Raw genomic sequence first — 26,216 nt, 5'->3', positions numbered from 1 at the left:
AAACTTTACAATCATTATATTACTTAAGCCAAAAATTTAATTTTAAAATTTTTTTAAAGAATTTTGAAGATAAACTCTTTTATTTGAGTGTCTCTATTCTTATCACTCAAACTATTTTCTGGTGCAAGGATGGCACTCTTGTATAGTAGTTTTATATGAGCAAAGCAGCCCTTTCGCCATGGCTTCCCGTGGCAATAAATAAGAGGTGAGGAAAATATATAAGACACAGGCCATCTTACAGGAAAATATATAAGAAATTTATATTTCGCCATATGATTATATTTGTACATGAATTTTATTTTTATCATTGTCTGCAAATTTGTCTTTACTTCCACTTACAGGACTTGGAGGTGGAATTTGTGGAAATGGATTATAAGGTAATCTTCCACTCTAATTTCACAGTATTGGAGCTGTGCATTGAAGATCTTTGTCTAATTCTATTGTCAATGTGATTTTCCTAGAGCAAAAACTATATTAATTAATAATTCTCACAATTAATTAAGAGATCAGAAATTGGCATCATATCTCTTCTTTCTAACTCATTGCCTTATTTTCGTAGTGTTGGTATTTCACTTAAGGAAGCAGCAATGGCTGTTTTGTCAACCTAGATGTGCTCTTTCAAGTCCAAATGGTGTAATTTTCCAAGTTCCCATCGACCGTCGTCAATTAAATTATGAAGACAAAAAGTTCGATGCACTAACGATTCGAAGACGACTTCTGGAGAGTTCACTGAGATTTTGAGCGCCAGAGAGGAGACATTTCAGACGTTGGAGAGGAGAAATTTGAGATGCTGGAGAGGAGACGACTTTCGACAGTGGACTCATGAACAGAGGAAGCCAACATTCGACAAGTTCTGTAGGTTAGGGATTTTGACAAGTTCTGTAGAAATTTCAATATTAAATTTTATTTTCTGTTAAATATTATTTATATTTGGGTCAGTCTTGTAGTTTATATATTTTTTTTTGTAAGAGTGGATCCAAACCAAGTAGGTTAAGTCTCATAAGCAACCTCTCTTTGGTTCGACTAAGCTAAAATTCGTTTAGTTTCAATTCGAGCTAAATTTGAATAAAAAGTTTTGAAACTAAGCCAAATTCAAACTATGAGATGTTCAGCACATTACCAACTTTGATTCGAATTTATAGTTTGGATTTATAGCTCAAGTTCAGTTATAATTTATTACTCAAATCGCCGATTTAAATTCATGGCTCAGATTCTTCAAGTTCACAACTTATTTACAAAAGACATCTTTTTACCGATTTTTTAGGTAAAACAACATTGGGATTCTTATGGCAAAGAAGAACCCCATGCCTTAGCAAACTGCACAATGCATGATTTAACAAAAAAGATTGAGCATAAAATGTTTTAAAAGGACCTTTGTTGGAAATTTCAAGCTATGCAAGTTACCCACCTCAGTAGGAATTCTGCCCTTGATCTTGCAATTACTTGCAACAAAACTCTAAAGAGTTGCACATAAATTGCCAATTGAATGTGGTTTGACGCCATACAGTGGATTATAATCCAAGATTAGAGCCTTTAGTTTCCTGCAGTTTGTCAAAGAAGACAGAAAACTCCATTCTGCAGTAGGTCATTCAGTGGTGAAGTCATTGAACCCAAGGTTAAGCCTTTTGAGGAATTTCAAGTTGCCAAATGTATTTGGAACAAGCCCAAAAAATGAGTTGAAGTACAGATCCAGCACAGCAAGCTTGGAAGCATTGGTAATGGAGGTGGGGATTGTTCCAGCACGCCTTTGTAAGGGGATTCATCTAATTTAGAAACTACCTAATATCAAAAGAATAAAAAAAATGATAAATTTGTGAAACTATAAATAAAAGAAATTTGTCTTTTATCCTAAATTTGAATGAACTTAGAGCTAACGATTTTCCATATAATCCATTAACCTGACATGACACATACTTGTTGAGTATTTTTCACACGAGTTCTAATTCGAATCGTGTTTAGATCAGCTTATCTGTGAATGAGGTTGTGTTTGGGTTGGCTTTTCATAAACCGAACACGACAAATGTTTTGTAAAAAAATAAAAATTTTAGCAAATTTTACCACTCAATGAGTTCGATGACAAGTTTACCTGCAAGATATACTGAAGAGTCCGTAAGGATGGGGGTATGCTAGAGTTAAATTTGTTGGAGCCTAACTACAGATCTCTCAAAGAAGTCAAACTCGCCATGCATGTTGGTATTGCTCTAGAGAGCATATTATCATTCAACAATAGTTTATTTAACATGTGTAATTGCCAAAGCTTGTAAGGAAGGGATCCCAAAAAAATATTTTTATTTAGCCACAGACCTTGGAGATGCCACAAATTTCCCATTGTTGTTGGAATAAATCTGTTCAAGTCATTTTTCGAAAGATTTGAAGGAGTTCCCGTCACGACTTGTAACAAGTAAATCACTCTTCTTATCCCTGCTTCTTGGAATTATGACCTATAAGAAGCTCACTGACTCTTAAACCAAAAATCTTGGCCTAATGTAACCAATGAATCAAAAATAAAAGAAGAAAACATTGTTTATTGACATGTTGGATGAAGGCGTGTGTCTTGATGTCTTGACATTTAGTGTGCTTCTAAATGAGCTTTGCAAGATGAGGAAGTCAATGGGTTGAAAGGAGTTGTTTGATGCAATGATAAGTAAAGAATGCAGGCCTAATGAATATAGCTATATGTACTACTTTAATGAATTGGTATTGCAAGAATCGAAAAGTTATGCTAGCTATGAGTCTTTATTCAAAAGGGAATCGGCCAGGCCACATATTGTTACTCATAACTACAGCTAGATTCAAACTAAGTCCATTCGAGTTGAAGTTCGAGCTCAACTCAGCCTTATACGAGCTCGAATGAGTTCAAGCTTGAGTTACTCATCAAATTTGTGAATTAAAAATTTTGATACAAAACGACATCATTTTGACCAATATATATTAAAACGACATCGTTTTAATAACGAGTTAGTTAAAAGCTCGAATTCGAAACAAGCTGAACTGAATTCAAGCCTAGTTCAAACTTAGTTTCCATGAGCTCGAGCTCTACTATATACAAACCAAGCCGAACTCAAGTTCAAGCTCGAATCCAACCCTACTCATAACACATTGTTATTAAGTCTTTTTCTTACATGTAAAGATCAATATGCAAGGAAACTATTTGCAGAGCTGCAACTGAATAATGTTCCACCAAATTTAAGGGCTATTGAACTATTTCAACTGAGAGTTTCTATTTTTGTATTTCTTTTTTTTTAACCAAAGGAAAAAATAATAGAACCTTTCAGCCTGAATTACAAACCATTGCAATTGATGTTGCAGAAACACTCCTAACAAGATGCCATGCCCTGTGCAAGACAGCAGAGCTTAAAAAACAGGGAATACATGGACGTATGGAGAGCTTCTCTTTGTTTTAATTTGGAAAAAAGATTAAAAGCATAATAAAAGAAATCATCTAGAAATTGCAAGAGACATAGATGAATTTATATAGCAGTAGAAGCACAAGGTAAGTGATATATCTAATTACAAGGTGGTGGTGGATCAGAAAAACAAGGGTAATATGTTTGCATGAATATAAAAATTAAGACAGCCTTCTACATTTGTTGGCAAGAAGACATGCACACCAGATGTACAAAATGAGAAAAAAGAAAATCATAATATCTGAGTAGTATAAATATGAGGTGGCAGAGAGAGTGCTTTAGGCTGCTTATCCAAGACAGTTGCTGTTGCAACTTTAGGTTTTGGCTCCTCCTCTTCTATCTTTTCAGCAAGAGATGGCTTAGGAGCAGCCCTCTCTGGTATTTTCCCCAAGGAAGCTACCTGAGCTACACCTTCACCAGACATTGAAATGATAGCAATTTTAAAACCTCGTTCCACAGTTTCTACTTTGGCTACAAGCTACGAGAAATTAAAACACAGAAGCTAGCATCAACATTAATAAATCTAATCACAGCAGAGATGGGGGAAAAAATAACCATTGTGCAAAGAACTAGAAAAGTAATAAGAATAGACATTTCAGCATTCCCTCTTTAATCACACCTGCTTCTGGACTTGCAACGTCAATTGTTACCTAGCAGGAGTTTAACATTACAAGTATTAAGAAATATCCCAGTTTTCTAATTCACTGGTAAAAGGCAAAGGAAATCCAAGATCAGATGCACAAAACCAAGTCCTGGCTTGACGAACCATTACAAACCATTGCAATTCAACTTTCACCAATCTTATGCAAGAAGCAGCAAACAAACGTTACCACAGAAGTCAACCTCCATGGAAGCGATTAAAAAATTCATTCCCCCTGAGCACAAACAAACTCAAACTAAAGCCTAGTAGATATGAAAAGAATCAAACCACAAAGGTTATTGGAAGAAAATTAAATACCAATGAAACAACTTTTCCCAAGAAATAAAAGGAAATTTCTAGGCCTTCCAAAATCACCAATGAAGTTTATCCATAGATTAGCACAGATGTAAAAAAGGCTGTTATCAGGACAAAATAACAAAATTATTCCCCATGCTCCAACTTTAAAATTTAAGAGCTTACCACTTGAGATGTCTCTAGCAGTGTGCCAAGCTGGTAAGCATGTGGCTCTTCATCATTCACCATATCCAGCATGATGTACTCAATAAATATTTTTTGCAGACTGAAAGTTTAAGATTAAAAAATGAGTTAAAATCTGAAATATTTAGCAAAAAGAGAGGGAGAGAGTCACCAAGAGAGAATTGCAAATTATTTTTCAAGAAACATTGTGAATCAATTGCTACCTATTCTTTTGATATAAATGAAGTGCATTCATAAGTTTTTCCAGAGGAAAAGCTCGAGCTGCAGGCATTATCTGGCAACAAACTCTTGAACTGGTCCACAAAGGGATACAGCTAAGTTCAAGCTGGTAGATCATTATGAAGCTTATTGATAGCTTGAACAATGCTGAAAGATTAGATGCAATTGGTAGGCTTGTAAGTCAAGTGTATCCTGCATTCATAAGCCATCACGCCATTTTAACATAATGTAATATTTCTTAGAGATAAGCTTTGACAGTAGCTCCAGACAGTGATGGAATAATGTCCTCCTCTAATGAACTCGACAAACATTCTCTAACACTAGCCTAAAATGAATACAACATTAAAAACTAATCACTTGAAATTCATGTATACGTACAAATTAAGCCTGACATAATTAACTAAATTAATCTAAGTGGTAATATTAATGAATATTGAGCGATCAATTCAAGTAACAAACTAGTGAAGTGATATTACCCGAGTCAAGTAAACTCAAGACAATGGCATATAATTAAACATTATGATCACATAGGATTCAAATCAAAGATTGTGTTGTTAATAAATATGGGAAAAAAAACAAAAAGCTATTGACAAAATTCACCTGCAGTATCTTGTCCATCAAATAAGCCACAATAAATGGAACACTAAGCCAAAAAAAATACAGAGAAAGCAACTTACAAAAACAAACACACTACAAAAAGAATGTTATAGACACTGAAAACCTCAAGGCCAGGAGAATCCAACCCAGCAGGGGAAAAACACAATGAGGAACTACAACAGGAGCAGCAACACCACTCTAGCAAAAAAAAAGGTTTTTATCAACTAATTTGAGGAAGTTTAAGATGTAAACACTCCAGTGCTTTTCATTATACTTATGTTTCAATCCAGGGGAGGAGAAGCAACTCCATTCAAGCAGAATAACTTCTATTGACAATAATGAAATAACTTCAGTATAAATTGAAAAATGGAAAATCATAAAAGAGCCGAAGACGAACACAAGATACAAGAGACGCCGGAGAGAAGAAGAGTTCGTGTGGACCATTGTCAATGCAATGATGAAGACAAATAGTTCGATGCACTAACAATTCGAAGATGAGTTCTAGAGAGTTCGCCAAGATTTTGGGCACCGGAGAGGAGACATTTGAGATGTTGGACAGGAGAAATTTGAGACGCCAGAAAGGGGACGACTTTTGACGTCGGACTCATGAACAGAAGAAGCCAACATTTGACCAGTTCCTTGGGTTAGGGATTTTGACAAGTCCCAGAGAATTTGAGTATTAAATTTTATTTTCTATTAAATATTATTTAATTTTGATAAAAATATTTGGGTCAATTTTATAGTTTGGATATTTTTTGTTGAAGTGGATCTGAACCGAGTTGGTTAAGTCTCAAAAGCCGACTCAGTTTGGTTAGACTAAGCTCAAATTTGTTTAGTTTTAATTCAAGCCAAATTTAGATAAAAAGTTTTAAAACTGAGTCAAATTTAAGTTATGGGATGTTCAACGCATTACTAAACTTCTATTTGAATTTATAATTTAGATTCATAACTTGAGTTTAGTTATAATTTATTACACAAATTGGTGGTTTAAATTCTTTAAGTTCGTAACTTGTTTACAAAACGATAACATTTTACTGATTATTTAAGTAAAACAACATCGTTTATTAATGAGATATAAACTTGACATATCTATTCAAATTATAAATTTAAGTCAAACTATTTTTTATTTAAATTAAACTCAAGTCAACCTTAGTTTTAGCTCGACAAACTCAATATAAACTATTTTTTATTCAAACTATTAAACTTGAATCATGGGGTGCTCAAATTCAGTTCAATTCGTATTCATTCCTAGTTTTTTATAAACCTATAAAACTAATAATGATAGGTTTATAAGTTTTTTAACAAGAAATTCAAAAATCTATTATGAAAAGTATAGTTTTGTTTAGTTTTAACGAGAATATAAATAATCTAATTATTTAGGGTTTATTTTTATTTTTCATTTATGTTATGGTATAGCTTTAGTAGATTTAACAGTAAGGGATTATATATATCTTGTTCATGTTTCTTCATTGACGTTGTTTAAATAAAAAAGATGAAGCCTTCTTTTGTATTTCTTTTTGTAAGTAATACTGTTATCTGTCGAATCCATTATTCAAAGTTTGACTAGATAAATAATCATCAACTAGAAAGATCATAAACAACAAACTAAGAGCATAAATAACATACATCACAACACCATTTATTTAGGGACCTCCCACATCTTGTTGAAACTGCAATTTGATCTTCTTGAGTTCTGTCAAGGCATCTTTCATATTGATCCTCTGTTCCGGTGACTCCATGGAACAATTCAAAGCCAAATTCATGATGCTTAACATGCAATTCACTTTTGTAGCAAAACCATCTTCCTCTCTTAACAAATTACCATCCACAACTTCAGTTACTGCATCAGGCAGTGATGCCTTCACCAAGCTCTTTAAATTCATCTCCCCAGAGAAAATCTCATCAGTGGGCTTCTTTCTTGTGAAAGTTTCCATCAATAAAATCCCAAAACTGTAGACATCTCCCCTTGTGGACACAATTCTCATTGATCCATACTCTACAAATTTACATTAAATTCATCATAACAAATAATAATATTCCATTTGAGATTTAGAATTAAAATTGGCATAACTGAAGGAAAAATGTATTTCATTACCAGTACTTTTGATCGTTTGGTCATGTCAGCCTTGCAACGAGGAACCTCTTGCCTAGGCAAACCACACAATGCATGATTTAACAAAAAGGATTGAGCAAAAAATGTTTTGAAAAGACCATTGCTAGGAATTTCCCCTTGTAAATTATTTACAAAGACATTAAAGTTTTTGAGATAGGTGAGCGCCTCTAATGATTTGGGAATTTCACCTAAAAGACTATTGTTTGAGAGATCCAAGGATACCAAGCTTATCAGTGCCCCAAATGTGTTGGGGATGGCATCTTCAAATCTATTGTCTGCCAAAGATAGAGTTTCAAGAGATTGAAGGCCCCCAAGGGTGGTGGGAATGTTTCTTGACAATAGATTTTTTGACAAATCTAGATCTCTCAAGACCTTCAAACTCTATATACCTGGAGATAAAAAACCACTCAATGAATTCGATGACAAGTTTAACTGCAAGATATACTGAAGAGTCCATAAAGATGGGGGTATGCTAGAGTTAAATTTGTTGGAGCCTAACTGTAGATCTCTCACAGAAGTCAAATTCGCCAAACATGTTGGTATTGCCCCAGAGAGCATATTATCATTCAACAGCAGTTTATTTAACTTGTGTAATTGGCAAAGCTCGTAAGGAATGAATCCCAAAAAATTATTTTTATTTAGCCACAGACCTTGTAGATTCCGCAAATTTCCCATCGATGTTGGAATAAATCCGTTCAAATCATTTTCCAAAAGATCTAACCTTATCAAGCTATGCAAGTTACCCACCTTCGTAGGAATGCTGCCCCTGATCTTGCAATTACTTGCAACAAAGTCCTCAAGATTTGCAGATAAATTGCCGATTGAAAGTGGTATGACGCCATACAGTGGATTATGATCCAAATATAGACTCTTTAGTTTCCTGCAATTTGTCAAAGAAGACAGAAAGCTCCATTTAGCAGAAGGTGATTCAGTGGTGAAGTTATTGGACCCAAGGTTAAGCGATTCAAGGAACTTCAAGTTGCCAAACATATTTGGAACAAGCCCAGAAAATGAGTTCACAGCCAGATCTAGCATAGCGAGCTTGGAAGCATTGGTGATGGAGGTGGGGATTGTTCCGGTAAGTTCATTTGACCCTAAGACAAGATTTTTCAAGTTGGCAACCCCCTGGCCAATGGTTGATGGTAGATAGCCTGAAAGGTTATTCCCAACTAGACTAATATTTATTATGGTTGAAACATTGAATATTGAGACTGGATCTGGAATTACACCACTTAAGCTACTGAAACTTAGATATAGACCTTGTAGATTTTGCAAATTGCCTAACTCCTCTGGAATTTTGCCTGCCAAAACAGAAATGTTGAAACATATTTTCTTAAAAAAAATATAAGAAACGAAAACGTGTAAATACATTAAAATTTCAAACATTGATAATGTAATTCCAACAGGATAAAAGTTACAGAAGGGCTATTTTTTTTTTTTTTTCAACAAAGATGCAGAGTTAGTAGACAATCTTGTCCTCATCAAGTAATATTCGTAACTATTTTTAGCACCAAATCTTGACCTCTTCAAGTAATATTCACATTTTACTTTTAGTGCCACATGGCATATCAATATATGTTATGTATACATATTTTTAAATACACAATTGGATCACACATAATTTGTCATTATGTAATTACGTGTTACTTTATCTTTAATTTAAAATCACTAAACCTAATTGTATACTCAAAAGTATATACACATAGTTTTATTGCTAAAGATTTATTGAATTTTAGAAGGGATTATACCAGCTAAATTATTGTAACCAAGAGCTAAAATCTGTAGATTCTTCAACTTGCCAATCCCTTGTGGAATGTCACCTGCTTGAGGACAACTGTTAGAAACCCAGCTCTTATTCAACCAAAACACAAAATCAAAACACAAAAACATAATAAACTAAAATATTTCATTAATTAAAACATTACAAGATAAATCGAACAATTCGAGGAGTTCGGGACCTCCCATTTTCCGGTCATTCGAGGTGCCGGAGACCTCCCATTTTCCGGCCATTCGAGGCGCCGGAGACCTCCCTAAATCAGCCAAAGGTGGCTGCCCTCAAACCCAAACACTAATATTTTTCTTCTCTCCCCTTTTTTCAAAACTCAAAACATACATTTATAATAAAAATGAATCATTGGATTGATGACAAGTGTCTCAATCCTAACATTTCCCTCCCCTTCAAAATCATCTTGTCCTCAAGATGATTTTTTTTTTAAATTTTCCTTTTCTGATTTTTTTTTAAATTTTTTTTTTATTTTTTTTTCAAACGCGCCAGATCTTTCTTTTCTCTTCCCAAAAAGTTTTGCCTTCTCTTTTCTGCGTTTCTCTTCCCAAAGCTACTGCCTTCTTTTTTATTCCCCTGCAACTCAACCACATTTCTCTTTCCCTTTTTCCAATAAACCAACGCCTGGCCTCCACCTTTTTTTCTATTTTTTTTATTTATTTTTTCTCTCCTTTCTCTTTCCTTCTACTTGTCTTTTTCCTTTCTTCTTTCTTCTCCTTCTCCTTCGTCCTTCTTTCTTCTTCCTTCTGCTTTCTCTGTTTTTGTTTTTTTTTTTTTCGCTTCCGCCGGCGTTTCATTTTCTTCTTCTTCTTCTATTTTTGCGCTTTCGGACTCATTTCTCCCTGTGATGATTTTTCTTCAAGTCAGCCTCCTCCATGAACATTTTCCGGCGATTCATCACTTTTCCGACCATCATCTATCTTCTCCGTTGGATCGAACGCGCTCTGATACCATTTGTTAGGAACCCAGCTCTTATTCAACCAAAACACAAAATCAAAACACAAAAACATAATAAACTAAAATATTTCATTAATTAAAACATTACAAGATAAACCGAACAATTCGAGGAGTTCGGGACCTCCCATTTTCCGGCCATTCGAGGCGCCGGAGACCTCCCATTTTCCGGCCATTCGAGGCGCCGGAGACCTCCCATTTTCCAGCCATTCGAGGCGTCGGAGACCTCCCTAAATCAGCCAAAGGTGGCTGCCCTCAAACCCAAACACTAATATTTTTCTTCTCTCCCCTTTTTTCAAAACTCAAAACATACATTTATAATAAAAATGAATCATTGGATTGATGACAAGTGTCTCAATCCTAACAACAACAATTTGCAAAAACATATAGTTATTAGAGATTAAATAAAATAAACATGGAGATTAGATTTTATAGCCTTATTGACAGCCAAATTATGCCAGGATGAATCATAACACAACATATGTATACTAAAAAATATATCCACATAGATTTATTAATAATGAATACACATGCTTGTTAAAAGTAAATTATGCTTAGAAAATATGGTGGAATCATACCTTCTAAGTTGTTACCACTAAGAGTCAACCACGTAATCTTACTCGAATTTCCAATATTTTGTGGTATGAGCCCTGTGAATTTATTGTACGACATTGAATAAATATTAGCCTCGCTGCAGTTGCCTAAACTTCTTGGAAGCTGGCCGAAAAGTCTATTAAAAGATAGAGTTAGCCATTCAAGTTTTGGAAGGCAATTACAGAGATCATCCGGCAGACTGCCAGACATAAAATTGTTGGCTAAACGAAACTGTTGTAGTGACGAACTGTTGTAGATGCTGCTCCAAGGTATGGAGCCCGAGAGGAAGTTATTTGCCATATGAAAAATTTTCAGCCTGGTGAGCTTCGCGATCTTTGGTGAAATGCTTCCTTGGATTTTATTGTCGCGTGACCACAAAGACTCTAGCGTAGTTACATTGTAGAGAGCATCTGGGATGGTACCTGAGAAATTATTAAATTCAAGTTTAAGGATTTGGAGTTTGGATAAGAGACCGATAAATCCTAGAATGCCTCCACTTATTCTATTGTTACCGACAGAAAAGACTCTCAATCGGCGTAATTGCCCCAGTTCATTCGACAGATAGCCATGGAAATGGTTGTAACTAAGATCAAGATTCACCAGGAATGAGGGATTGCCCAAGTGGGGAGAGATGTTGCCACCGAGATCCATGAATGAAAGGTTCAAGGCCGTGACTCTTTCATGGCGAGCACCACAGGAAATTCCAACCTAGCTGCAAATTGGATTAGAAATGGACCAGTTATACGCCAGTACACTGTAAGGATCGGAAGTGATATGTGCTTTGAATTGAAGAAGGCAGATTGATCGGTTGTTAAATTTTTGGCTGTCATAGACAAGGTAGCCATGAAACAGTAATGCAAAAACAAATAGATGCACAACATATTGCCCATTTAATTGTGAGGTAGAAGTATGAAGTGGGATAAAAGAAAGGGATAAGAACTTATAACGACGAAAATTCAGCGTAGCTATGACTAGATAGAAACAGAGAAATTAGGCACAAAATTAGTCTTAACTCCATAAGTTCATGAAAAGAGAGCAGGCGACTTTCATTTCCTACGTAAATTTCTGCCACTTCTTCCTCTTTTCTCAAGTCTTTCCAAAATTATTCCATCAGGAAGACTGAGAACAAACACAGCTCAGGGACAGACAAGAACCCACAAACATGCTCCTTCCAACAGTAGTTAATGGTAGGGCCGAAGCTACATTTGCTAATTTGTTGTAGCTGCCAATTTGATTGAAACATAAGGGGAAAACACCAAAAGTCAAGCAACCTAGTCTAATTAGGCGTGAAAGAAGGAAGAGTCTAATTTGACCCAGCTACAATACCATTAGTTTGATACAGCGATTTACCCAAATTCCAATTAATTTGATAGTGATCAGACTAAAAAGAAATCATCATTCTTATCAATTACCTGAAAGACGCCGACGAATCTTAGTCTGATTCCCTAAGGAAACGCACAGAAAGTTAAATCGACAGATTTCACAATAAAAAATACGCTTCCCCTTCAAAACGATAGTTGGTTTTGAGCAATATTCCAATAAACCTACAAGGATACTTGTCATACGATAAATATATGTTGTTTATAATGCAATTATCGAGGGATAAGGTTTACCCACACAATAATATTATTATTATTGTTGTTATTGATATTATTAATCAACCACTTAATGAGAAACTTCATAAATGAAACTCATTTCATTAGATTCGAGGCTTAATCTATTCAGTGTGGTTGGTTCCACCCCTTTGAAAGCAGTTCAGCTTGGGTGGAATTTCTCGTTATCAACAAAAAAAAGTAATTACCTATAGAATATCTAGGGAATTTTATTTTCAATATCATTCCAAAAGATCATGCATATATATATTAAATATAAAATTCATTTTGAATTAATCAATTAATCAGTTAAAATGAATTAATCAAATCATCCAAGGGAACTGCAAAAGTAATTGCATCCAAGTATTGAAGCGGGCTCACGACTTGGAGGTGGAATTTGTGGAAATTAATTATGAGGCAATCTTCCACTCTAATTTCACAGTATTGGAGCTGTGCATTGAAGATCTTTGTCTAATTCTGTTGTCAATGGGATTTTCCTAGAGCAAAAACTATATTAATTAATAATTCTCACAATTAATTAAGAGATCAGAAATTGGCATCATATCTCTTCTTTCTAACTCAGTGCCTTATTTTCGTAGTGTTGGTATTTCACTTAAGGAAGCAGTAATAGCTGTTTTGTCAACCTAATTGTGCTCTTTCGAGTCCAAATAGTGTAATTTTCCAAGTTCATTTGGCAGATTGCCATGGAAGTTATTGTCTCTGAGATTGAGATATGATAGAAAAGAGAGGTTTCCCAGGTGTGGAGAAATGGTGCCTCGAAGATGCATTGATGAAAGGCCCAATGCTGTGACTCTTCCATGGCGGCCATCATAAGAGACTCCAACCCAGTTGCAGACTGGAGTAGACATGATGAAACAGTGTAAATCAACACTGGAACAAAACAAAATCTCGAGAATCGCCATTGATGTTGTAAAAGCAAGTTTTTGTTGGGTTTAATGCAAATTTATCAGATTTGACTCCCATGTGGCTACAATCATGGATTTATAAGACTTGAGAGCAGAGGTTCTATTAACCAGCGAAATCTTTGAAATTGAGGAAAGCAGAGGTTTAACGTTTGCAGAATTTATGTCTCTTCTCGTTACTCATTACTCTGTTGTTGTTTTTTTAACTGATTCATGTAAGCATTAACCTTTTATATTTATTTATTGGCCAAATAATTATATCTATTGACATAACGAAATTTTAAAAACAGCGTAGAACGTTTTTTCAAATTTTTAGAAAACCGTTGAAATTTTTTATTAATAATCCTAATATTTTTAAAATTTATAATTAACACTAAATATATTTCATTTTGAAAAGGAAAAATAAAATAGAAAAAGTCTATGCAAAATGAACTTCTTACAATTTTATTTAATAAAATTGACTAATAAAAGTGGACAACAGGTGGGAACGTGACTTTTTGAAACTTAAAAGTATATTTTAGTCATTTCAACAAACCTTGGATGGGAAATAGCTCCTAGGCCTTGTTTATTTTATATCAAATCAATTTGAAAACATAAATTGGTATGAATGTAAAATTTTGTAGATGTAGTATTATTCATTTTAGTTTTAGAGCAACATTACATGTATCAATTTTTGTATACATAAATAAACACATATATGATATATCATCGTATGATTAAATATTATTTTATTTTTAATTCAAAATCACCTAATTATTTGATGACATATATCAAATATATACTCATTTGTGTATTTAAAATAACTATATATATAACTTTATTGTTCATTTTATCATGTAACTGACCTTTTAAATAATTGTTGTTGCACATTTAATTTATGTTTATACTTATTCTTATATTATATGCAACTAGATTTGAGTATTTAAATGATGTTATAGTGTTTTATTAAATTTATATATTATTTTACATGTTTCTACCCCTTCCGTACGCATTTCAGTTGAATTCACAAGAAATTGAACATTTTATCCCTGATTCTTGAAAAGTAGATAAACTCATAAAAGTGATTACAATTTGGTTAGTATTTAACAAATATATATACGGAGGGATGAGAAAAAAACTGATCCAGAATTGGAACTATCGGATACCCAGCTTTCGGTTCCAGTTCCTACACGGAACTGGCCTACCCTGGGTAGGTTCTGGTTCCAATTTTGAGGAACATCAATTGTTACCTCTTTAATCACAACTGCTTCTAGACTTGCAACCAAGGATTTAAAGTCAAACCAGACCAGTCGGTTGGACCGATCGGACCGTGAACCGGTACTGTAGTCGGCTGCTATTACACAGAATTGTTATAAGATTAAAATCGAGTTGGACTACGGTTGAACGACGGTCCAACCCGGTCAAAGCAGTCCCCATTTCAAAAGCTATGTATAAAAGTAACAGTTTTATTATTTCTTTCCTGTTTCTTGCAGTGCACGCAGACGCAAAAGGGGTTTGTAGGCTCACAAGACAGCAGTTTCATGACGACTTCTTAGGCTTAGACAGTCGTTGACGACAACGAGGTTTCGTTGCTGTTATGACCGACGACTTTTTAGGCAATGACAGAAAGCTAGTGTGTATCCAAGGCTTTGAAACAGCATTGAAAAAATAATATTGAAACAGTATATTACATAAATAAACAATGCTTGGAAAAAAACAATTCAAATGAACTATTCTCGATTTTTTGAATTACTATTCACCAATGTTTGGAAAAAACGATGTTTCGTTTGTTTGAATTAACAATATTGAAACAGTATATTATCACTTGAATTTGAAACCGTATTTATTGAAACTTCAAAGTTTAAACAAATTAGAAAATATATAAATAATATGTCAATTTATATAAACAAATAACAATTCTTAATTTGAAAATATATAGATTAGTAAATATTAATTGATTTATTATTAATTTGTAATTTTATTATGTATCTATATGAATGTCTAGATTGAATGTATTTCATTCGTAACGTGATTAATTTCTAAGAATTTGAAAGTTAAATATCAATCTTCTATGATACCCTATTTACATATAATAACTCAATATATGACAATTTATAACGAATATTGATGTAAATAAAGAATATTGAAATTCGGATTATGAATGTATGAAGTTATGTATTGTGCCCAAATTATGAATATTGTTATTTATAATGAATGTATGGAGTTATGCATGTTGAAATTTCATAGTTGAATTAAATAATAAAATTGATTATGAGTTTTTGAGTCTTTGACTTTCACATAACAAGTATTGATGATATTAAATTTTAAAATTGAAAGTTATACTTTAAAAACCTAATTATAAACATTTTTATTTTTAATGTTCAATATATATTTAATGAATATATATATATTAATTGGTATTCTGATTTTATTGTTATTCTTATATGTAACAGATAAATAAAATGGAAGTATGTCTTCATCTGGATCTGGGGTTTCTTCAACACCATGTCGAGTAAAAGGTGATATTACTTGGGCACATGTTTCTAAGAGTGTAGATGAGAATGGAAGGAATATGTTGAAGTGTTTATATTGTGGTAAAACAACTAAAGGAGGTGGTGTTTATAAAATGAAACAATATTTGGCTGGAAAAAAAAGGATGTTGGTCCATGCACTAAAGTTCCTCATGATGTTAGATATCAAATGGTGAATGCATTAGATGAGATTACAGCAAAAAATAAAGAAAAACAAGAATTTCGTAGGCATGCAACTCCTTTTGGTGCTACTATACCTCAATTTGAAGGTGATATTACAGTTGAAGAATTTGAAGGGTTGTCTCCTCCTATGAATATGACTGAGGGCAATATTGGTATTGGGTCTTCTAGAAAACAAATTAGACTTACAAATTATTCAAAAAGAAAAAGACCGATTGGGGTTGGGGATTTTTTTGCTCCAAGGACTACTAGTAGGGCTCAACCTTTAATAAAAAGTGTTTTGGCTGGAAAAGAAGCCAAATGGAGAGTTGACATGGTTGTTGTGAGGTTCTTATATGATGCTTGCATCCTTCTTAATGCATCAAATTCTATTTATTTCCAACCTATGTTAGATGTCATTACTGCAATTGGGTCTAGATATAAACAATCGACATATTATGAAGCACGAGTGAATTTGTTGAACAATTCAAAGAAGAAAGTGCAATTATTTATTGATAGTTACAAAAAAAATTGGTAAGAAGTTGGTTGTACACTTATGGCTGATGGTTGGACAGACATTTCTAGTAGGTCGCTAATAAATTTTTTAGTATATTGTCCAAAAGGGATTTGTTTTATCAAATCAGTGGATGCATCTGGTGTTGTAAAGGGGGCGGACACATTATTTGGGTTGTTTGAGGAAATAGTATTATGGGTTGGGCCTAAGAGCATTGTCCATTTTGTGACTAATAATGGAGCTAATTATAAAGCAGTTGGAGGATTATTGTCTGAAAAATATAAAAATATTGCTTGGTCACCTTGTGCAGCATATTGTATCAATTTGATTTTGAAAAATATTGGTAAAATGGATCACATTATTAGAATTTCCAAATGTGCATCTCTTGTGACAAAGTTTATTTATAATCATACATTATTGATAGCTTGGTTGAGGAAGAGAGAATGATGGAGAGAAATTATACGGCCTGGTGCAACCCGATTTGCTACGACTTTTATCACATTGCAAAGTCTTTTTGAGCATAAGCATGACTTACAAGCAATAGTCACTGACATGTTTTTTATTGATTCTAGATATGCAAAGAGTAATCAAGGCAAAAAAGTTGTGATCATGATTCTGAATAATGATTTTTAGAACGAAATAGGTATAATTGTAAAAGTTGTGGGACCATTGATGCATTTGCTTCGTATTGTAGATTCAGATGAAAGACCTTTATTGGGATATGTCTATGATGGAATGTATAGAGCTAGGTTAGGGATAAAGAAGTTGTTTAAGAATAAATAGAAATTCTACAAGCCTTATACTCAAATAATCAAGTTGAGGTGGGATAGGACATTGCGTCGAGGTATTCATGCAGTTGCGTATTACTTGAATCTTGCATTTCAATATGATCATGAATCTTTTTGCACAAAACCAGAGGTATTACAAGGTTTTCTGGATTTTGATGAGAGTAAAATATGTATGTTTAATGTTAGTAAGGCGAAGTTAGAAGAAGAGAGTAGAATGTTTCATGTTGTTTTCCACGTCAATTTGCTATTGAAACATGCAAAACTACACAACCTGATATGAATTTAATTTATATGTTTCTTATGTCTCGATTCTTTTTCTAATTTATAAAATTCTATTACATTATTATTTACATGTTATTTTGTATTATATGAATGGTGGAGAACTTATGGATACAATACTCCCAATTTACAGAAGTTTGCAATTAAAATTTTTAGTCAAACTTCAACATCTTCAGACTGTGAGCGTAATTGGAGTGTTTTTGAACTCATACATACTAAGAAGAGAAATAGATTGAAGCATCAATGTGTAAATGATCTTGTTTTTATTCAACATAACTTACGGTTGCAAAATAGGTAAACACAATTATAATTATGCATCATTACATTTATAAATATTTTTATTTAAACTATTTTATCATGTTTAATGATTATTTCCAACTTTACATGTACCCTACTTAATGCTCTTTAATCTTTACTTTTTATCATATTTAGGTTATGTTATAAGAAATCAAATTTTGATCCAATTGATTATGAAAGTATCGATAAAACAGACTTCTAGATAGTAGACGAGGAAGAGAAGTTCGGTGAATTTAATGCAGATGAATTGGATCAAATGCTTTATGGAGAGGGATCTATTCCTATCAATAATGATTCAACAATTTATGATTTGTCACATAATTTCTCAGGTAAAAACATTTTTTTAGTACTTACACAAATATTTATACACTTATATAAATGATTGATTTTTTAGGCTGAAAGAAAATAAAATGTTCAATTATAAATTTTGTAGATAATACTATTGAAGAAAATGGTATAGAAGATAAACAATTGATAGAGAGTGCAACAGAAACAATGACAGGATCTTTTATCATTAGTGATAATAAAGAATAAGTAATTATTCGTTTATTAAACTTTATGTTAAACAAATTATATTTTTGATATGTTTTGTTAAATGTTGAATTGAATATTATTTGTTTAATAATGGTTATGTTGATTGGTTGATTTTATATTTTATTTAATGTATATATTATATTTCTGATTTATTTTAGTGTTCAGTAATTAATAGTGCATGTGTTTGTGGAATTGGATTTGTTTTATGTATATGTTTTCTTTTGATGCAAAATTAATTATTATTACTTATTATATTTATGTTCAATAATGCATATATTTTGTTAATTGTAAAAATTGAAAAGTATGCACAATATAAAATTTATTGTGTAAAGCATAAGTAATTACTAATTAAACATAATTTTTTTTATGTTTTTACATAAAACTATAATTCCGGTCCAACTGACCAGTCTAAACGGTCCAACCAGTCTAATCCAAACCAGTACTTAAAACGGTTTTTATCCCGATCCGGTTTTGAAAACCTTGCTTGCAACATTAATTGTTACCTGACTGGAGATTAACATTACAAGTGTTCAGAAATATCCCAGTTTTCTAATTCACTGCTAAAAGGCAAAGGAAATCCTAGATCAGACGCACAAAACCAAGTCTTGGCTTGACAAACCATTACAATTCAACTTTCAACAATCTACTGCAAGAAGCAGCAAACAAACATTACCACAGAATTCAACCTCCATGGAAGCGATTAAAAAATTCATTCACCCTGAGCACAGACTAACTCAAACTAAAGCCTAGTAGATATGAAAAGAATAAAACCACAAAGGTTATTGGAAGAAAATGAAATACCAATGAAACAACTTCTCCCAAGAAATACAAGGAAATTTCCAGGCCTTCCAAAATCACCAACGAAGTTTATCCATAGATTAGCACAGATGTAAAAAAGGCTGTTACAAGGACAAAATAACAAAATTATTCCCCATGCTCCAACTTTAAAATTTAAGAGCTTACCAGTTGAGATGTCTCTAGCAGTTTGCCAAGCTGGTGAGCATGTGGCTCTTCATCATTCACCTTATCCAGTATGATGTACTCAATAAAGATTTTTTGCTGGCTGAAAATTTAAGATTAAAAAATGAGTTAAAATCTGAAATATTTCACAAAAAGAGAGAGGGAGAGTGTTAGGTTCTGGATGATGTTGAGCTCTCGCTCGGCCTCTGCCTTTTCGCGGAATTGTTGTCGAAATGGAGAAGCTCTCAAGGAGACCAATTAAAGATTAATAAAAGCAAAAATAGACTCTACAATGGATTGATAAATGAGAATATGATGTCTTATTTCGTGATCAATTAGCCTTTGTATAGCTTTCATCACAACTGTAATGCATGTTAATAGCACACGTAGACTAAGCTATCCGAAGACTACTCAACTGATCTAGCTTATTATTATCCTAATTAACCAAGATTTAAGTAAACTAGTTATTAAATGAGTCAAAGCGTGCTAAAAATAAGCCATACACACGTTAGGCCTGTAACAAAGAGTCACAATAAATGGAACACTAAGCCAAAAAAATACAGAGAAATGCAAGTTACAAAAGCAAACACACTGCAAAAAGAATGTTATAGACACTGAAAAAACTCAAGGCCGGGAGAAGCCAACCCAGCAGCCACAAACCATTCCGTTCCAAGCAAAAACACAAAGAGGAACTGCAACAGGATAAGCAAAACCACTCTAGCAAAAACAAAAGCTCTGATTTTTTATCAACTAAGTTGAGGAAGTTTGAGATGTAAACACTCCAATTCTTTTCATTATACTTATTTTTTCAATCCAGGGGAGAAGCAACGCCACTCAAGCAAAATAACTTCTATGGACAATAACGAAATAACTTCAGTATAAAGTGAAAAATTGAAAATCATAAAAGAGTCAAAGACGAACACGGGATGGGAGAGATGCCAGAGAGAAGATGAGTTCCAGTCGACAGTCGTCAATGCTATGATGAAGACAAACTGTTTGATGCACTAACGATTCGAAGAAGAGTTCTGGAGAGTTCGCCGAGATTTTGAGCTCCGAAGATGAGACATTTGAGACATTGGAGAGGAGAAATTTGAGATGCCTGAGAGGAGATGACTTTCGATGCTGGACTCATCAACAGAGGAAGCCAACATTGGACGAGTTCTGTAGGTTGGGGATTTTGATTGGAAAATGTCAGTTAAAAAAAGATGGAATGTATTAAATTGTTGAAGCGGACAACTTTTTTTATCTATTCCTGAAATCGGCTCAAAAAGTTTGAGCATTAAATTTTATTTTCTATTAAATATTATTTAATTTTGATAAAAATATTTGGGTCAGTTTTATAGTTTAGATATTTTTTGTAAGAGTAGATTCAAACTAAGTTAGTTCAATCTCAAAAGCTAACTCGATTTGGCTCGACTATGCTCAAATTTGTTTAATTTTGATTCCAGTCAAATTCGAATAAGAAGTTTTTGAAACTGAGCCAAATTCAAGTTATGGGATGTTCAGGTCATTACTAGACTTTGATTTGAATTTATAATTTGGATTCATATCTTGAGTTTAGCTATAATTTATTACTCGAATTGGTAGTTTGAATTCATTGCTCAAATTCTTCGAGTTCACAATTTGTTTGCAAAATGACATTATTTTACTGATTATTTAGGTTAAATTAAAATGACACTATTTGTTAAAGAACTACAAACTTGAACCATCGATTCAAATTATGAATTCAAGTAAAACTATTTTTTTATTTGAATTGAACTCAAGCCAGACTTAATTTTAGCTTGACTAACACAAGTTAGACTATTTTTTATTCAAGTTAAACTCGAGTCATAGGGTTTTTGAGCTCAGATTATATATATCTTGTTCTTGTTTCTTCATTGATGTTGTTTAAATATAAAAGATAAAGTCTTCTCCTATATTTATTGTCTAAGTAATACTGTTTTTCTGCAGAATCCATTATTCAAAGTTGAAATTGAAGGGAGCTCAAAATCCATTATTCAAAGTTGAACTCAAGCCAAACTTAATTTTAGCTTGACTAACACAAGTTAGACTATTTTTTATTCAAGTTAAACTCAAGTCATAGGGTTATTGAGCTCGGATTATATATATCTTGTTCTTGTTTCTTCATTGATGTTGTTTAAATATAAAAGATAAAGTCTTCTCCTGTATTTATTGTCTAAGTAATACTGTTTTTCTGCAGAATCCATTATTCAAAGTTGAAATTGAAGGGAGCTCAAAATCCATTATTCAAAGTTTAGCAAGACAGATAATCATCAACTAGAAAGATTATAAACAACAAACTAAAAGCATAAATAGCGTACATCACAACACCATTTATTTAGGGACCCCCTACATCTCGCTAAAATTGCAATCTAATCTTCTTGAGTTTTGCCAAGGCATCTTTCATATTGATCCTCTGTTCAGGTGATTCCATGGAACAATTCAAAGCCAAATTCATGATGCTTAACATGCAATTCACTTTGGCAGCAAAACCATTCTCATCTCTTAACAGATTAGCATCCACAACTTTTGTTACTGTATCAAGCAACAATACCTCCACCAAGTTCTTTAAGCTCAATCACTAGCAAACATCTCAACTGTGGGCTTCTTTCTCGTGAAAGTTTCCATCAACAAAATCACAAAACTATAGACATCTCCTCTTGTGGACACAATCCCCACTGATCCATACTCTGCAAATTTACATAAAATCCATCATCAAAAGTAAATAACATACTAACTGAGATTTAGAATTAAAAACTTCACCTGGTGCCATGTATCCCCAAGTTGCTAGTGTAAGGGTTCGTGTCTTCAAATCTCCTTCATCTAAGAGCTTGGAAATGCTGAAATCACTCACATGGGCAACCATATCTTCATCTAATAAGATATTCTAAGGCTTCAAATCACAATGGATGATTGGTGTTGAATAATCATGATGGAGATATTCAAGAGCTGATGCAACATCTATCATTATGTTCAACCTATGTAGCATATCCAGAAAATAGTTGTGAGAATACAACCACTTCTTAAGACTATCATTCGACATGAATTCGAGTATCAAGGCCTTAAAATCAATGTTACAGCAACTGCTCAAGACTTTTATGAGATTTCAATGACGAATGTTGCGCAATACTTCACATTCAGAATTAAAGCTTCTAAGTTCTCTTTCTACTTGCAAACTAAAGACCTTTATTGCAGCTATAGTTCCATCTGAAAGTATCCCTTTGAATACTGAACCAAAGCTACCAATACCAAGCAAGTTCCATTCACTAAAATCATCAGTGGCTTGTTGAATTTCTAAATATGATGTTCTTCTCCATGTTGCTAAAGGTAACAAATCGACTTGATCAACTGGAGAATGTTTTCTTCTATAATGACAGCTTAGAAAGACAAAGGTTACAATCATTATCATTAAAACTAGCAAGACTGAAGGCAAAATATATTTCATTGCCAGTGTTTTTGATCGTTTAATGGTGTCAACCTTGCAAAGAGGAACCCCCTGTCTTGGCAAACCGCAAAATGCATGGTTTAACAATAAGGATTGAGTAGAAAATGTTTTAAAAGGACCTTTGCTGGGAATTTCCCCTTGTAAATTATTTACAGAGACATTGAAGTTTTTTAGATTGTTGAGAACCTCTCCAAGGATACCAAGCTTATCAATGCCTCAAATGTGTTGGGGATGGGACCTTCAAATCCATTGTCAGCAAAGATAGAGTTTCGAGAGATTGAAGGCCCCCAAGGGCGGCGGGAATGTTTCCTAACGAGATTTTTTGACAAATGTAGATCTCTCAAGCCTTCAAATTCTATATACCTGGAGATAAAAAACCACTTAAGGAATTCGATGACAAGTTTACATGCAAGATATACTGAAGTGTCCATAAGGATGGGGGTATGCTAGAGTTTAACTTGTTGGAGCCTAACTGCAGATCTCTCAGAGCAGTCAAATTCGCCATGCATGTTGGCATTGGCCCAGAGAGCATATTATCATTTAACCACAGTTTATCTACCATGTGTAATCTGCAAAGCTCGTAAGGAATGAATCCCAAAAAATTATTTTTATACAGGATTAGACCTTGGAGATTCCACAAATTTCCCACCGCTGGTGGAATAAATCTGTTCAAGTCATTTTCTGAAAGGACTAAATTTATCAAGCTATGCAAGTTACCCACTTCAGTAGGAATTCTGCCCTTGATCTTGCAATTACTTGCAATAAAAAATTCAAGAATTGCAGATAAATTGCCAATTAAACGTGGTATGACGCCATACAGTAGATTATAATCCAAGATTAGAGCCTTTAGTTTCTTGCAGTTTATCAAAGAAGACAGAAAACTCCATTCTGCAGTAGGTGATTCAGTGGTGAAGTTATTGAACCCAAGGTTAAGCCTTTCGAGGAATTTCAAGTGGCCAAATGTATTTGGAACAAGCCCAGAAAATGATTTGAAGTACAGATCTAGCACAGCGAGCTTGGAAGCATTGGTAATGGAAGTGGGGATTGTTCCAGTAAGTTCATTAAACCCTATGGTAAGACTCTGCAAGTTGGGAAGCCCATGGCCAATGGTTGATGGTAGATGGCCTGAAAGGTTATTCTCAACTAGACTAACATTTATTATGGTTGAAATATTGAAGATTGAGACTGGAATTACACCACTTAGGCTATTGAAACTTAGAAATAGACCATGTAGATTTTGCAAATTCCCTAACTCCTTTGGAATTTCGCCTGCCAAAACAGAAACACTGAAACACATTTTCTGAAAAAGTATAAGAAAAAAAAACGTGTAAATATATTAAAATTTTGAACATTGATAATGTAATTCTAACAGGATAAAAATTACAGAAGGGCTTTTCTTTTTTTACAAAGATGCAGAGTTAGTAGACACTCTTGTCCTCATCAGGTAATATTCACTATTATTTTTAGTACCGAATCTCTTAACCTCATAAGGTAATATTCACAATTTATTTTTAATACCATACCATACGTGTAGTAGTGTTGCTTTAGCATCATAAGCAATTTTTGTATACTTAAATTGTATGCTAAAAGTGAGTACACATAGCATTGGTTTTTGCTATAAGTATACTTTAACTAGTTGTGATTAAGTTTTACTTTATCCTTCATTTAAAATCACTTAATTATATGATGATACATCATCTTTATACCTAATTGTGTATACATATAATTTTATTTCTAAAGAAATATTGAATTTTGGAAGGAATTATACCAGTTAAATTATTGTAAGCAAGAGCTAAATGCTGCAGATTCTTCAACTTGCCAATCCCTTGTGGAGTGTCACCTACTTGAGGACAAAAATTTGCCAAAATATATAGTTATTACAGATTAAATAAAATGAACAAGGACATTATAGCCCTATTGACAACCAAATTATGCTTAAAAAATATCGTGGAATCATACCTTCTAAGTTGTTATTTTGAAGAGCCAACTTAGTAAGCTTACTCAAATTTCCAATATTTTGTGGTATGAGCCCTGTGAATTTATTGTGCGACAATGAATAAACATTAGCCTCGCTGCAGTTGCCTAAACTTCCTGGAAGCTGGCCAGAAAGTCCATTATAAGATAGAGTTAGCCTTTCAAGTTTTGGAAGACGATTACAAAGACCATCCGGCAGACTGCCAGACATAAAATTGTAGGTTAAACTAAAATCTTGTAGCAAGGAATTGTTGTAGATGCTACTCCACGGTATGGAGCACGAGAGGAAGTTAATTGCCATATAGAAAAATTTCAGCATGGTGAGCTTCGCAATCTTTGGTAAAATGCTTCCCTGAATATTATTGCCGAGGGCCCACAAGGCCTCTAGCGTAGTTACATTGAAGAGAACATCTGGGATAGTACCTGTGAAATTATTGTATTCGAGTTTCAGGATTTGGAGTTTGGATAAGAGACCGATAAAGCCCGGAATACCTCCACTTATTCTATTATTACTGACAGAAAAGACTCTTAATCGGCGTAATTGTCCCAGTTCATTTGGCAGATGGCCATGGAAATTGTTGTAACTAAGATCGAGATTCACCAGGAATGAGAGATTGCCCAGGTGTGGAGAGATGGTACCACTGAGATCCATGAATGAAAGGTTCAAGGCTTTGACTCTTCCATGGCGAGCACCACAAGAAATACCAACCCAGCTGCAAATTGGATTAGAAATGGACCAGTTATACGCCAGTACACTGTAAGGATCGGCAGTGATATGTGCTTTGAATTGAAGAAGGGCAGATTGATCGGTTGTTAAATTTTTGGCTGTCATAGACACTTTATAGGACGCCAACAAATGTTACTTGAGCCACATATTGTGTTATATGGTAAAACCTTATTTTAAGATGGCCTGATCATAATGAATATAGCCAGCTAATAGACTATTGAAATCATGCTTTGTTTTTTAATTCTCAGACTTCGAAGAGTTGATTATTGCATTGAGGAGGAGTCTTTTGGAGCAGAAGCTGCTGTACTAATGTCTCCAAGAAAACATCTAGCTTTTGTAAAAATTGTAGATTTAATTTTAGTAGCAATTTCGTAAGCAACTCTGTTTCTGTTTCAGACCATTATGCAAGAGCATATAGTTCTTGTTCATCTTTTGTTAAGCACTTGACAAACCATGAACATTCGTTTTCACACTTGGTTCTTGTGTGCACAACTCTGTCTTGATAATTTTGCACCACATTGATAATTAGATTTGATGACAGTAATTGTAATTGTTGATCAATGTGTGTCTCCCTGGAAAAAAGAGCGCTCAATTAGACTTTCAGGGCACAAATTTTTGGCCTCATATGTGGAAGAATCTCACTTGGTCTTTGTCAATTGCAGCATTCTGCAGCTGTCTTGCACCACATTGATATAGCTTCAAGGACTTC

The 26,216-nt window shown here is 33.7% G+C and overlaps 1 protein-coding gene and 1 long non-coding RNA gene across 2 annotated transcripts; both read right to left on the bottom strand.

The window, feature by feature from the left end:
* Window positions 1-3,898: 3,898 nt before the first annotated feature.
* Window positions 3,899-5,903, bottom strand: LOC123207105. Its single transcript, XR_006500218.1, has 3 exons — window positions 5,759-5,903; window positions 4,749-4,956; window positions 3,899-4,627 (listed from the first exon to the last, which is right to left on the bottom strand). It is a non-coding gene; the product is annotated as an uncharacterized LOC123207105 (long non-coding RNA).
* Window positions 5,904-21,935: 16,032 nt separating this feature from the next.
* LOC123207103 (LRR receptor-like serine/threonine-protein kinase EFR) lies at window positions 21,936-25,612 on the bottom strand. The gene is made up of 4 exons (XM_044624357.1): window positions 24,766-25,612; window positions 24,575-24,646; window positions 23,170-24,075; window positions 21,936-22,051 (listed from the first exon to the last, which is right to left on the bottom strand). The coding sequence occupies exons 1-4, from the start codon at window positions 25,610-25,612 to the stop codon at window positions 21,936-21,938; spliced, it is 1,941 nt and encodes a 646-aa protein (XP_044480292.1).
* Between the last annotated feature and the right edge of the window lie 604 nt (window positions 25,613-26,216).

Source organism: Mangifera indica, unplaced genomic scaffold (genome assembly GCF_011075055.1).
Source record: "Mangifera indica cultivar Alphonso unplaced genomic scaffold, CATAS_Mindica_2.1 Un_0059, whole genome shotgun sequence".
Classification (NCBI taxonomy): domain Eukaryota; kingdom Viridiplantae; phylum Streptophyta; class Magnoliopsida; order Sapindales; family Anacardiaceae; genus Mangifera; species Mangifera indica.
Note: the sequence above shows the minus strand (reverse complement) of the source record. Positions and strands in the feature narration are given on the sequence as shown.

What these genes read in the sequence shown, in the direction of transcription:
- LOC123207103 (XM_044624357.1), bottom strand. Translation starts at nt 25,612, where the DNA reads ATGACAGCCAAAAATTTAACAACCGATCAATCTGCCCTTCTTCAATTC. An exon ending in TCAAAATAACAACTTAGAAG is followed by an intron (nt 24,647 to 24,765) that starts GTATGATTCCAC and finishes GTCCTCAAGTAG; the next exon opens with GTGACACTCCACAAGGGATT. An exon ending in TGCTTACAATAATTTAACTG is followed by an intron (nt 24,076 to 24,574) that starts GTATAATTCCTT and finishes CTGTTTTGGCAG; the next exon opens with GCGAAATTCCAAAGGAGTTA.